Source organism: Emys orbicularis, chromosome 2 (assembly GCF_028017835.1).
Source record: "Emys orbicularis isolate rEmyOrb1 chromosome 2, rEmyOrb1.hap1, whole genome shotgun sequence".
NCBI classification, from domain to species: Eukaryota; Metazoa; Chordata; order Testudines; family Emydidae; genus Emys; species Emys orbicularis.
The window spans coordinates 210759855-210775151 of record NC_088684.1 but is presented as its reverse complement, the minus strand read 5'-3'; the positions used below and the strand labels follow the sequence as shown (position 1 = coordinate 210775151).

The window sequence follows — 15297 nt, the reverse complement described above, 5'->3', positions numbered from 1 at the left end:
CATTTTATCTCAGGAAAGATTTCAGTCTCAGTCTATAGAACAAGTAAATCACCAACCCCAGTGATTTACTAATTTTAGTAATTTAATTTTTTGATTTAGCTACAATTCAATGTGAGTGAAATGTTTAGGCAATAGGTCAATATGTTATTGTGATTAAATTTCAATCTAATTTCCCAGTATGTATATAAAATTGTTCTACTATGGAAATAATATTGGAGCAGGGACTTCTTTTTCTTATGTGTATATAGTACTTAGCTCAATAGAGCCCTGACTGAATTGCTAGGCAATCTACAACACAAATAAAACCAACAATTTGTTTGAAAAATACTTTAAGAATCTCAGTAACATCTATGTGAGGAATATGTATCCCAGTGATGCTTAGCTAGAATTAGGTTTTTTTCAATGTTCCTTTTGTACATTCCTTTAATAAATGCATTTAGTACATTTATTACATTTTTAAAAAATACATTTTGAAGAAGGCCTCTATTTTCACAGTTTGGGTTACCTTTTCACCTGAAAAAACAAAAACAAAGTTTGACTGACCAACAAACAAACCAACAACTCGACAAAACAAAAATCAACTTGTTAACTACTGTTGTCAATTCCAGAGTTCATGTATAAGGAAGATTTCACAAGGAGGAAAATTAGAAGCTTAAGAAAATTTATGTGTTGAAAGCACCCACTTTCATATACAATCAAGTTAATGAAGTCCTTATGATTTCTCTACACTCACATACCCTTCTCTACTCTCTAGGATCTAACCAGAACATGCTCCTTTCTGCCTTCATGAAACATGCTAAATTGAAGTTCCGGTTTTTCTCCAGCCAACAGAGGGAAGCAGGTCAGAGACAGAGTTCCGATTAAGTTCCTCTTAAGCAACTTGCAATAATTTTTTGACAAATTTTTTTGTTGTTGGAAAATGGTAGTATTTTGAAAATGGAGGTTGGTTATTTGTTACCAGAGGTTCTATGAGATATGTGGTCCCTATCTGATTCTATGAGATGTGTGGTCCCTATTTGTGTTCACATGTGTCTGAGTCCAGACATTTTTAGTAAGCCGTGTCCATTGGTGCGCACATGGGAGCTAATCTCCTTGTGCTCTGAACTGAAGATATAAACAGCAGAGCAGACCAATGCCTCTCCAGGTCTATTCTTACCAAGGATCTAGTCATGATCCACGGCAGAGAGGACAGAGCAGTGGAATTCAGATAGGGACCACACATCTTATAGAACTTCCAGTTACAGGTAAGTAACATCCATTTCTTCTTTGAGTGACAATCCCTGTATATTCCACATGTGAGAGATTAGTAAGCAGTAGTCAAACAGGAGGTGGGCACGAGGCTGCAGATGATATGACTGTCTGTAGTACTGCTGTCCATGGGGCTTCAGCCAGAGACAATGTGTGAGGAGGACATGTGGGGTCATGTGCTGCCGGCCCCCTCCCTGCACTGCAGCTACTGGAGCTGGCAAACTGGGGGCTGTGCCTTAGGTAGAGGCAACGGGAAACAGCTGGGAGCTGCAGGGAGAGCCACTACTTTTACTGCTGCCTCTCCCCAAGAAGCTAAAACAGAGGACCCTCCATGCAGCTCCCAGCTGTTTGCCGCTATCTCTCCATGCAGAGCTAACACCTGGGAGCGGAAGGAACGCTGAGCGAAAGAGGGAGGTCAGACTGGGGGTGTGTGACAAGTTATTGGGGGCCTGAACCTTTTAATTGTGCCCCCCACCCTCAGCAGGCACCAGTCATTTCTGGCGGAAGCCCCAAGGCTGCCCTCCCCCCCAGTCTGGCATGCAGAGAATGGGGGCAGGAGCCACACTAACTGTAAAAGAGCCGCATGCAGCTCACGAGCCAGTTTGGCCACCCCGGTAACTAACGCGTAATGTCTCGTAAAGGCATGTATGGAGCTCCAGGTCACCACCCTACATACATCTAGAAAAGGTACGTTTTGCAGAGATGCTGGAGAGGTTGCTTGAGCTCTAATTGAATGGACTTTCACCTCCTTCATGCAGCCTGAGATCCATTTACAGAGTCTCTGCACAGATAGGCCTTTACACCTTGGTATCACTACTATGGTGATAAAAAGCCTAGGTGTCTTTCTAATTGCTTTTGTTCTCTGTAGATAAAAGGCCATCAGACATCTAGGGACTGGAAGCCTTCTCTCTGCATCAGAGCATATGGTTCAGGGAAAAATTCCGATAAGTGAATAGTCCGATTCATGTGAAACTTTGAAATGACTTTAAGAATGAACTTCAGTTGGAGGCAAAGACAGACTTTATGGAAGATGGTGTATGGTGGGTCTACCATGAGTGCTCCCAGCTTGCTCACCCTCCTGGCTGATGTGATGGTGACTAGGAAAACAACTTTCACCCAGAGATGGGACAAAGAACAGGTGGCTAATGATTCGAAGTGAGATTTGGTAAGAACCGAAAACATGAGGTTGAGGTCCCACTGAAGTGTTGGTTTCACCATTGCTGGAAAAGTTCTAATAAGTCTCTTCAGGAATCTACTCATCATTGACTGAGTACAGATAGTCCTCAATTAGAGGATGAAAAGCTCTATTGCTGCAAGGTGGACCTGCAGGGAACTATAGAGAGGCCTGATGTCTTATGGGTAAGCAGGTATTCTACCTGGCTGGTGGTGTTGTAACCAAGAAAAGAAGCACTTCCATTTGGTCAAAGAGCTTCTCTTGGTAGAGTCCTTCCTCCTTTGGTTAAGAATGGATTGAACTGCCACTGAACATGTATGCTCTGCATCTGATCCCTATTCAAATACCAGGCCTTGAGTTGTAGTGCTCCTGGGCTGCGGTGCCTGATGGTAGCATTGTGTTGTGTCAGCAGATCTGGAAGTGGTCAGATGTTGATGGGAGGATGGGTTGAAATCCTCAGGAGTTCCAAGAACCAGAACTGTCTTGGCCAATTGGGCACAATGAGGCTTACCCAAGCTCTGTTGTGGCAGTTCTTCCACAGGGTTTGCTATATTAGGGGGATGGGAGGAAAGGTGTATCTGAGGTGGTCTATCCTTTGAGTTGCAGCCCAGAGTTGCTCTAGCGCAATACAGGAGTAGTTCCTTGTACTCTTGAGAGATGAAAAGATCCCAAAATGGTGTTCCCCACTGGTTGGGGGATCTTGTTCAGAACAGAATCATGAATCTCCCATTTGTGGCCTGTGGAAAAATGCCTACTGAGACTGACTGCTAGTGCATTCCATGCACATGGTAGGTATACTGCTGAGAGGGTTATGTGGCTTCTGATAGTCAATCTCTACACACAGAGGGAGGGAGCTTGCTCCCCCTTGTTTGTTTATGTAGAAGACAGTCGTCACATTATCCAACATTACTTGGCTAGGCCAGGATTGGACGAGTGACAGGAAAGTGTTGCTGGCCCAATGGACCGCTCTGAATTCTAGTAAATTGATATGCACCCTGGCCTCCTGAAGAGTCCAAGTGCCTTGTGCAGTAGGATTGTTCATCTTGGCTCCCCATGTGTAACGACAGTCTTCTCAGGTGAAGGTGTGAGGAAAGGAACTCCTGCCTGAATTTCTCCAGTGACCAGCTTTATCAGATCATTCATGGCATCAAATCTCCCAATGGGGAAACAGACTCTTGCTGTAGTCGAGTCTAGATCGCTCCTATGAAATCTATGGATCTTGTGGGTATTAAAGTAGACTTTTCGTGATTGACCCAGGTTCCCAAGGAAGAAAGAAGACGGAATAGAAATAGAGTCGCCAGCCAGACTTCCCTGCTGGGAAGTGGTTCTCTGGGTAGCCGTATTCTGAAGGAGGCAGATTGATCCAGTACCTCTTGTGGGTTCTGTCTAGCATTGTTTTCCTCAGAGTGGTGGGGGGGAAGTATCATCTGGAAAGACAGATTTTCTTGATGAAATAATAGGCTCCTGCTCTACTGGTGGTGACATTGATACCAGCGGGAGGATGTTATGAGTTGTGAACACATTAGGAGAGGATCCTCTTCCTCTCAAGGTGATTTCTTCAGGTGTAGGGATGTCTCCAAGGAGATCCAGGACCAACAAAAGAGGATATTGTGGTTATAACAGAGTGAAAATATCCTCAAATGAGGTACAGGTTTTGATCCTCCCTGATGTCTGGGGAGTCCCTTAGAAATGGATTGGGAGATCCTGGTCTAGTACTCAAAGGATCCCATACAGAGTATGTCGGAACCGTTGGATGAAGAACCAAGGTGGAACTCCCAGATGGGTCTGGTTGGTATCCGCCTTTTGGCTTGTGGGAAGGAGCCAAAACTGGGACTGTCAGATCTTTCTTCCTTCGCACTTTGCCTTCTTGAATGGCAGGTTTATGCGGACCTAACTCCCTAGGAGCTGCGCACAAGGACTCACCCTTGGACTGAGATGGGGAGGGATCCGTCCTTATATCTATTGTCACGTTGCCTGCTCTTGTGCAAGGATTTCCTAGGCTTAACAGTCTTACTGTCTACTCCAGAGCTCATGCTCGGAGCAGCGCTGGTTGCAATCTGAGGCCACTATACAGGAGGTCTCCTGGCCTGGATACGAATGCAGCCTCATAGCCTGCTCCATGAGGTGCTTCCATATATGCTAAAATCATGAACCGCTATCCCGACCTGCACAACCCGTATAGGGTGATCTGTTTCAATCAGATTCTGACATTTACCATTTGGATACTATTGAGTGATTAGAAGAATCTGTCTAGGATTGTGTTATAGAACCAATATAGACTGACCACACCCTGTGCTGTGGAGCATGGCCCTTGCCAACATACTGGGGATAAATGCTAGTAAGAAAGAGTGGTGTATTTGCATTCAAAATCATCCATGCAGTAGCAAAATGTAAACGAGAGGGGGGAAAAAACTTGCAGCATAAGAGTTGAAATTCTGTAAAGATTTGCTTAAGGGTGGGGCCAGGGTGTTATGGAGATACCTGCAATAAACTATTCCCTTCACAAAAATGGGCAGCTGCACCTTTGCCTATAGATGTCCCCAGAAGTATACCTAACAAACAGCTGTGTTGTCATATGGAAGGAACACTATATACCACTGTGGATCAGTCATACAGAGGGATCCTTTATGGCAATCACAGCCTGCAATGAGTTCTTAGTGTTCTACTATATGCTGGGGGTTTAGGTAATTTTTTTCCAACAAGAGAGTACTTAACAGACGGCCCAACCACAAGAAGCACCAAATATCTATAGTTCAGCACTCTGATAATTCAGACCACTTAATTAAAGGTCAGATACCAAAAAGAACTCAGCACCCCTAATTTAGGCACCCAGGTAAGAGTCTAGACTTTTCAAAAGAGTTCTGTAAGAAACGAGCACTTTTGAAAATCTATCTGGGTGTGCTGGATTCATGTCCTAAATTTTAGGCACCCAACTTTGAAAACATTAGCCTTGCTTTTTAAACCATTTGTCTAGTTCAGCATTTAATAAAGTTACAACCCTAGATTTTCCATAAAATCATGTCTGTCTTTCATTCACATCATGTATCAGCATTAAACATGTAAAATAACACTTCAATGAGAACAAGGTCACTTCTCTCAGCAGTTACTGGGAAAAGATTAAGACAATAATAATAGGCTTGAACCTGAAAATAAAATAAAAGGTTAATTAGTAACTAATAGTTGAAACAAACAGTTTGCAAGAGAGGCTGGGAAATAACCATCAATGGAAAACTTAAGGACTAATTTGACACTATTTACCAGGAACAATGCAATGATGATGGCATCGATCCTATTATGACACAAAACTGGACTCAATTATACATTTGCACTTATTTCCAAAGCGAGTATTTCCATGATTAGCTGCTGTATCAAAAAAATATATATTTTCACTGTTTTTAAAAAAGAGGGTACCTATTCATATGATAAGGGACCATGGCACAGAAAGTTTACATGTTCATTTTGAATGCAAGTAATAACCAACATATGTAAACACAGGCATTGTATGAGTGTATTAAACAATTCCTAAAGTTAATATCTTGGTAAATTTTAATCCACTATTCACAAAGAACAGAGAGGAAATTAGCAATGTGAATCAAACCTCTTGTCAACTTATTTTAAAAAAATCAAACCCTCCATGACTCAAATTACACAAGAAAGCTGTTAAAAAACACCACCACTATTTTGGGTTTTTTAATACACTCAGCACAAACTGTCCTTTGCCTACATTAGAAATAATATTAATGCCCTAGAGCAGACCAATATACCAAAGTTCAGTGCAGAACAAATCTTACGGTTAACTTCTAATTCTAGCCTAAAAATATAATAGAAGCCAACACCCATTTTTAATATGTATGTGCAGGCACTGGCAATAATTTGAAGGGGAAAATTTAACAATACCCAGCTAAAGGCTGATCATTTCATGACAACAAAGCATAATTAGAAAAAAAATTAAAGATTAAAGAAGCTTGTTGACACAGAATTGCAAATCAAAACACACAAAAATAAAATTGAGCACAAATTACAATGTCTTACCTGTACAGAAGGAACATCTGTAAATGCCTTAATAAAATCATCCTCATCGACAGCTCCAGCTCCTCCTTCTTTAGATGCACCTATGTAAGTTTCAAAACAAACAAACAAAAAAAACCTGCTTAATGGTGTCTAATACATTTCAAATATACAAAGATTTTCCAGTTCAAATACATTCAATTTATATTTAACTTTAGTTACTGTGTAATCTTTATTACCTGGTAAGGCAGGTTGAAAATTTTAATAGAACTGATAAACATGGAATTTCTAATATATAGGAAATTTTAATATTCTAACATGTTTTCATCTTTAATCTGGACAGAATCAAAATACCAAAACTTTTCACAAAATAGTAAGTTACAAAAAAAATTGATCTGGGAATGTCAAATTTCTTTCTGACATTTTCAACCAAAACAAAATGTTTCAACATCCTCAAACTGAAACATTTAAATGTTTGTTAACCTAAGATAAAATATTTTTTCAATTTTACCATAGAAAAAAATCCCTCCCCCCCATCAACATTTTACAGTGAAAACATTCATTTTTGCTGAAACCACATTTTCTGCCAAAAAAACAACAGAAACCCATCACCATACAACAGGCTTGTACAGAATGCCTCCACTATCTACTGAAATAAAACAGGTTTTCCTTGAACATGTACCATACAATAAATTAATAGTGTATTTAAAAATCATATTTAAAGTAAATCTTCATTTTAAGTAATTCCCCTGCTATGAAGATTCAAAATATAGGGCCAATCTTGGAGCCATTCCATAATGCCCACTGAAGTCAAGGGAAAGCTGCATGTAGAAAGACTAGACTAATTGTGATCATTTCAATACACAGCAACAACACAAACACACAAGTGAAAACAAACAAACAAAAAGTTTAAGAAACAAGCTAAAACTAACAATCTGACCATGTGCTCAAAAGGCTGTCTGAGCTTATCTACTTATTCTTCTTTAAAATTTTATTTCAAAGGTCAGATGTACCATAGTTTATAGAGGGCTTCTGCAGTTTGTTACCAAAATAAAATTATTCAGTAATACTTTCAAACAGTAACTCTATAAGGTTCCTATCAACATTCCTTTTTCAGAATTATGCCAACAAATATTGTTCTTGTAGCAATAGCCAACTAACAGCAGAGACAATATCTGATGTGGAGCAGAAAAGCAGCATACAGAAGGGTCGCATCATACGCGCATTTAACTTGCGCGAATTCAACTATACGTGCTTAGGGAAAAAAAAGAGAGAGAGAGAGAGAGAGAGAGAGAGAGACAACAATTTAAATAGTGCGGGCTGAGCGGGGCTGGCGGCTGGTATCCCAGACTGGCAGCGGGCTGAGCAGCCAGTCTGGGGTTCCGTCCGCCGGCTCCTGCCAGCCGGAGTCCCGGCCGCCGGCCCGCTCAGCCCGCTGCCGGCTGAGTGAACGGAACCCCAGGCCAGCAGCGGGCTCAGTGGCAGCCGGGACCCGTAGGCTGCCATTGAAAAAAAAAAAAAAATTGGCTCGCGTGCCACCTTTGGCACACATGCCGTAGGTTGAAGACCCCTGTTCTAGTGTATACAGTGTGTACTGTACTTTATGGTAATTTTCACTATACACGCTGACCTCAGAACCTAACCACCACGTAAGATGTGACTCCACTGTAGACTCAATAGTTTACACATAAAAAGTATTATTTTGCTACTTGTAACCCAAAAGCAATAGCCCCATCCCTTTTTCAGCCAGGCAGTCAAAGGCCCTTTGGAAAAGGTACATACTTTATTGGTGCAGTCTGGTTCCCTTGGTCCTACCCTTCTGACTAATACTGGTGTGATGCTATTATTGCCTGACAGAAGCATCAGATTACTGTATTCAGGATGAGCTGCAATTAAGTGCTTGGCAGAACTGCATTAAGATACAAGAAGTTTCACCTTTCTTTAAATGGGACCAAAATTTTTCTACTAGCTTAAGAAGAGAGTTGGAGACTGGTTAATGACTGATTCTTATTTCCACTTTGATTTTTCTGGGTAACAATAGCTGGTATGCTGAACCAACTGTGAGAAGGGTCCTTACTAAGAGCACAGCAGCGATGCCAAATGGTTGGAGGCTATGGAGGCTGAAAACTGATTGTCTTCAGCATTCCTCTAATAATATCTACATTTCCTTATCTTCCTCCAGTGGGAGTCTAGTCTTTCTGTTGAATCCTGAGAAAGTGCAGGCAGAAAATTATAACAGTTCTTATTCATGGACTGTACTCTTCCTTGTTCAGTGTTGGTAATAGGGGACATTGTATCAAATATTTTTTCCTAAATTTCCCCCCTACCACTTTGTCTAGGAAGGAATCCCAAGAAGAGTCCTTCCCAGAAATGGTGTGAAGCTCACTAATTACCCAGAAAAGTAGTTTTTGTTTCATGCCTGGAGCCACAAGTATCTCCTAGCTACAGTGTTAGAAACCACAACCATGGAAGAAAACCTGATAGAATTCATTGTGGCATTCATGACATATTATGCTGTGATTGAGATTTTGATAAGGATGGCCTAAAAGCTTGTCCTTGGGCAGCAATAGTTCTTTTTGAATCTCAAACTAGATCATGATTACCCTTACTTAGAAAGTATCTGATGAGGCTTGCACACACTTAGCAGATGCCTCATAAAAGAAAACCAAGTCAAAACTGTTTTGGTCCTTTGGCAAGAATTCTCCTTCTGGGAGTAATAATTTCCGTGCCTGATGCTGCCAGAGCAAGGTGTAATTTTGTAATTTAGGTCAGGGACAGGACTAATTTTAGAATGAGTAAAACTTCATCACTACTTTATTCATTTGCCTACCCTTTGCTGGTTGCTCCCATTCTGATTTGATTGCTTTCCTTGGATCATTCTTGTTGCTTCAGAGAAAGTAATCCTGGTTGGAGGAATTTGTTCGAATTTTGCTCAGCAGTTTGTTCACACCCAAGACCAGGGAGACTTGGCTGGTCATCTTCATTCTTACTGGGAACGGGAATGCCTGTTCTAAGCGTTAGCTTCAGATTATTCAGTGCCTGAAAACGGACAATTTCTTTAAATCAGAAGTGAAGAACTAGAGATGGAGCTCCTATGCATCTTGAATTTCTTGCTGCACTTCCTGAGTGTGTGGAGGGCTTTTTTTTTTTTTTTTTTTTTAGATTTAGGAAAATAAGTTTATTCAGAATAAGGATCCCTTGTCTTTAAGGGCTTGTCTACATTGGCAATTTACAGCGCTGCAACTTTCTTGCTCAGGGGTGTAAAAAAACACCCCCCTGAGCCCAGGAAATTTCAGTGCTGTAAAGCGCCAGGATATACAGTGCACCAGCGCTGGGAGCCGCGCTACCAGGACTGGGAGCTATGCCCCTCATAGAGGTGGGTTTTTTAGAGCGCTGGGCGAGCTCTCTCCCAGCGCTCTGCCACGACCACACAAGCCACATTAAAGCGCTGCCGCAGCAGCGCTTTAGCACTGTCAGTGTAGACTAGCCCTAAGAGGTTTTAGCGTTTGGTATTTTAAGGAATTCATTAGTCCTAGTAGTGATGGATCAACTGGTTGTCCATAACTCTAACCCAAATTACATATTAGTAGCATTTGAAGCACCAGGAACAAGTCCTGCTTTTGCCATAAAGGTTTGTCAGCATAATTTAGGCTGTTTAGGAATGGAGATGGCTCCTGAGGTGCTTTGGATCGGACACAGGGCCGAGGAGGAAAGCAAGTCTTACTTCCTGGACAGTACTAGAAGAACCATCTTCTTCAAGTTACCAGATTTGCCAGATTTCTTGCCTTTTCTGTGTCTCTAGGGCTCTCCCTTTGAAGTATGTTTCACCTGTTCTGCCATCAACATGGAAGGCTCTGAGTTTACACACTATTTTTCAAAGACTCAATCACAAAAATGTGCTGAGTGCTATGCAGGAATTTCTGAACCTTTTGTGAGAAGGATACCTGCTGACTCCACAAACAAGGTAGGATCTCAACAATTTGGGTGCTTCTGTTACATAAAGGCTGCCTTTGATAAGACTGTCCATTCTCTACCAAACTGATGCTGGCTATACAGCTTCCCCATACAGAGGCTCCCTGCCGTGAGGTGAAAGAGAGGGACGACGACAACAGTACAGAGCCGGAGAAGGAGAAAGGTGAAAAGAAGTGGGAAGGATTCTCCTGAGTTCCTCCAAAAGCAAATATAGTCTAAATAAAATGGGAGTTCTAGAGTTGCTATGCCCAGCCCCTGCAGAGAAAGAAACCTCTGATTACTGAGTACTGGAATGAGTTTTGCCATCATAGCTTCATAGCTCTAGCTGCTGCTAAAGACTTCAGAAACGGAGCTCAATACATGAGAAAAGGTCAGTGGACATGTCAATCCATGAGTGACTTTTTTGGTAACATTTTTGTTTTAATAAATGCACAGAGTCAATTTAAAAAACCACACTTCTGTCCAAAAATAGTTTATTATTGTTACAATACCTAAGAGTACTGTAATAAAAGTGAGAAAAAAGTTGTTTGTTTTTACTTTGCATATATATACCATCATTGGATATTAGTTTCACTGTATCCTCTTTATTCAGTATCTCCTGTTTGAATAGATGCATCTGTGAAAAAATCTTTTAAATAGGAAAATGTAACTGAAAACGCACAAAAATTGGTAGTGGAATTTAGGGCAGCTGTAGTCCTTGAAACTATTTCTAACTCATTTTTTCCCTCTTAAATGGTCACCCTAAAAACAGAGTTCCCGGAATCAGAAATATGTTCAATCCAAAATGTAATTCCCAAATGCAGAGATAAATATGCCAATGAACTTTGCCAGAGAGTGGTATTGGACAATTGCTCTTCATCCCTAATGGTTCTGTAGTTCCACATCTTATTTCGCCCCCCTTGTTCAACTGGAGGGGGTACTTGGAGAGGGTTAGTAAGGTGTGGGGCTCCAGTGTTTTCAGTACCCTGAAAACACCAAGCTCTCTATCTGTATCTCACCTAACTCAACAAGTATTGTCAAACATCTGGCCCAGTGTCTGTCAGAGACTGGAATGCAAATGGAGGCTGGCTGCCTGAAGCTCAATCTGGCCAACACTGCGCTGATAGTGGCAGTCTGGGTGAAGCAACAGGAAGATATGGCAAGAGTATATCTAATCCTCTGACTGAATTTATGTGCCTGTCATTTGTCAGTAGTTTGCAGTTTAGGAATTTCTTCATTCCTAGCTGCCATTAGACAACCACACAGAAGCAATGACGAGAATGCTTTTTTCCATATTGTCTGACTAGAACATTGTACCTATTTCTTTCATATGGAGACCTTGCTACTGGAATTCATGTCTTCCTCATCTCACCTGAACTGCAATACACTCTAAATAACACACCTTAAATACACTTAAAAACTGGTTGAAGAACACAACAGCCAACTTATTAGTTTCTCAGTGGGAACAGCTTGATGTCTAGTTGGCAGCCGGTATCAAGCGGAGTGCTCCAGGGGTCGGTTTTGTTCAACATTTTCATTAATGATCTGGATGATGGGATGGATTGCACCCTCAGCAAGTTCGCAGACGACACTAAGATGGGGGGGAAAGGTAGATACGCTGAAGGGTAGGGATAGGGATCAGAGTGACCTAGACAAATTGGAGGATTGGGCCAAAAGAAATCTGTTGAGGTTCAACAAGGACAAGTGCAGAGACTTGCACTTAGGATGGAAGAATCCCATGCACTGCTATAGGCTGGGGACCAACTGGCTAAGCGGCAGTTCTGCAGAAAAGGACCTGAGGATTACAGTGGACGAGAAGCTGGATATGAGTCAGCAGTGTGCCCTTGTTGCCAAGAAGGCTAACGGCATATTGGGCTGTATTAGTAGGAGCATTGCCAGCAGATCAAGGGACGTGATCAATCCCCTCTATTCGGCACTGATGAAGCCTCATCTAGAGTTTTGCATCCAGTTTTGGAGCCCCCATTACAGAAAGGATGTGAACAAATTGGAGAGAGTCCAGCGGAGGGCAACGAAAATGATTAGGGGGCTGGGGCACACGACTTATGAGGAGAGGCTGAGGGAACTGGGCTTATTTAGTCCGCAGAAGAGACGAGTATGGGGGGATTTGAGAGCAGCCTTCAACTACCTGAAGGGGGGTTCCAAAGAGGATGGAGCTAGGCTGTTCTCAGTGGTGGCAGATGACAGAACAAGCAGCAATGGCCTCAAGTTGCAGTGGGGTAGGTCTAGGTTGGATATTAGGAAAAACTATTTCACTAGGAGGGCGGTGAAGCACTGGAATGGGTTACCTAGGGAGGTGGTGGAATCTCCATCCTTAGAGGTTTTTACGGCCCGGCTTGACAAAGCCCTGGCTGGGATGATTTAGTTGGGGTTGGTCCTGCTTTGAGAAGGGGGTTGAACTAGATGACCTACTGAGGTCTCTTCCAACCCTAGTCTTCTATTATTCTAACATACATAACAAGTTTCTTATGATCTGAACTTTTGATTCCAGGGTGGAACTTAAGATGTTGGTTTTTGCCTATAAATCCAAAATGGATTAAGTTTTGCCTGCTCGAGAGAACTCCCATTTCTATATGCCATGTCACCACAGATACAATTAATGGAGGCTCTGGAGCTACATTCTCCATTGGTCTGAAATGGACCAAATTTTTTGACTTTCAGAACAAACTGCAAGCCTATTTCACAGGCTTTTGGGAAGTATGGAGTAGTTAAAGTATGTACTGAACACTGATTTCATATTTTCAAAAGTTCTCAGTTTTCTCTTAAATAACCTCTGAATCAGCTAAAGCAACTTGATATACGATGAAGGGCTTGGTGCATTCACATAAATTACATGCAAGAACACAACTTTCAAAGAACATTATTGAAGTTGCAAAGTTAAGCACTCAAAAGTTGAGAAATGCAACCTTAATTTGGTACTCTTGTACATATGCATTATTATATAGTCTAATTACATCATTACATACTATTTTTTCCATAGAACTCCTGCCTCCTTCAGTCCTCAAAATAGACAGTGCCCACTTAATGAGAAGTTATTCAATATTTTGCTTCCTCTTCGATATTCTATATGTGGCTCAAAGCCTTTGAATAGTGTGAAGTAACTAATGTTGGGCTGTAAACAGAGCTATTAATTTCTTCATAGGTTTTTTCTATAGTTCTCATCACCACAGTATTTGAGTGCTTCCCAAACATTAATTTATCTTCACAACTCACCTGTGAGATGACTGGGTATTAGCTCCATTTTACAGATGGCAAACTGAGGCACACAACGATCAGGGTCAAAAGTATCCATTCATTTTGGGTGCACAACTTCAGACACTTAGGACCTTAATATGTTCAAATACAGCTCCCACTGACTTCAATTGCAGCTGTGAATGATCAACGTGTCTGCAAATCAGACCCTAGGGTCCTAAGTTGGGCACTTAAACTGAACTTTTCACAAGTGATTGTTAATTGTATGATAATTTTTTAAGTGACTTGCCCAGAATCACAAAAGTTATGTGGCAGAGGCAGGAATAGAATCAAATTCTCCAGGATGGCATTCAACTGACATAACTATAAGACCATCCTTTCTTTTCATGCAATCCTGTGCCTCATTCACTATACACCTTCCAACTTCTGCAACAACTGAGGCAGGGATCCTACAGACAATAGTCTCTTTCAGTACACTACTGTGATTCATCCCCAAAGCTGGGTAGAAAAAATAGCATGTGAACATGTAATTAAGGGCATGCACTGTCTCAGTCTCCCTCTGAGGGCTTCTCATCCAATCTCTGTGTTTTCGCCTCCCCCAGCTCCTTGTCTCTTTTCCCTGCCAGTCCCAGTTCCCCCTTGGACCTTGGCTCCTTGTCAGATCAGTCTCCCTCCCTCCCAATACTGGTTCCCAGTCCTAGTTTTCTCCCTCCTCAGCTGCTCTCAATTCATTTTCCCCTCCCACAATCATTGTCTCCCCTCATTTCCCTCCCTGGCTTCCAGACCTAAAATCTGTCCCTTGCCAGCTCCAGTCCCAGTCTTCACCCCTGCCCCCGGGCGCCTTATTCCAATCTATTCCCCGGCCCTTCCTTATAATGCCTTATGTCAAGCTCTTGTCTCTTTAGCATTTGAATCAGACTGCCTCCTCTTCCACACTGCCTGGGTACCGGCAGTGGGGATCACTGACAGCACAGTGATGGATGCCTGCTGACTCCACAAACATGGTAGGATCACAACAATTTGGGTGCTTCTGTTAGATAAAAGCTCCCTGCTCTCAATTCTGGTGTCTGGCCCCAATTCAGCTGAGAGCAGCCATTACTCAGAAGTTAGGCTTTATCCCTGTAGCCGTGGGCTGGAGCATGCTCACTTACTCTAGGGGGACGTTGCATGCACTGCCTGGTTCGCACTAGGAGCTATGAGGGGATGAAGCATGCTCAGTGAGGCTAGACTCTACAGAGATTTTGACTTTTAAGCTCTAGAAAATATCTACTGAGCATATGCTAGCTGCAATTTTTCAAAGGCTTGTAACTTGGCCAGATCTAGATGGATTTCACAGGGATGGCAAATCTTACATCCCTGACAGAGGCCACCCCAATTCCAAATTTCAAGCTCCTGTTCCAAAGCATGGGGGCCCTGGAGCTTTCCAAGGGCAGACACCAGATTTTAAAAAAATATATATTTAAAAAAACAAAAGTTTTCCCTGTCATTTTTACCCCACCATCATTCTCGGAAGCAGCTGAACCATTTTGGCTGACATTAAAAAAATAAATAAAATAAATAAATAAATCAGCCTGAGGCAGACAACTGGCATAGAAAATTTCAACCCAAATTATTCAAGTTTGGCAAAGTTATAAGCAACTGAATATGGGTCTTATAATGCAAAGTGTCTTGCAATCTTAAAAGACGGAGATGATGTTACCAGCCCC

General features: G+C 41.9%; 1 protein-coding gene across 32 annotated transcripts in view; it reads right to left on the bottom strand.

The window, feature by feature from the left end:
- The window catches only part of CLASP2 (cytoplasmic linker associated protein 2), a 288662-nt gene that overhangs the window by 155653 nt on the left and 117712 nt on the right, over positions 1-15297 (bottom strand). For all 32 annotated transcript variants that reach the window (XM_065398871.1, XM_065398877.1, XM_065398874.1 and 29 more), the window contains one exon: positions 6455-6534. In XM_065398871.1, coding sequence (XP_065254943.1) covers positions 6455-6534 — 80 coding nt within the window. The remainder of the gene's footprint in view (positions 1-6454; positions 6535-15297) is intronic.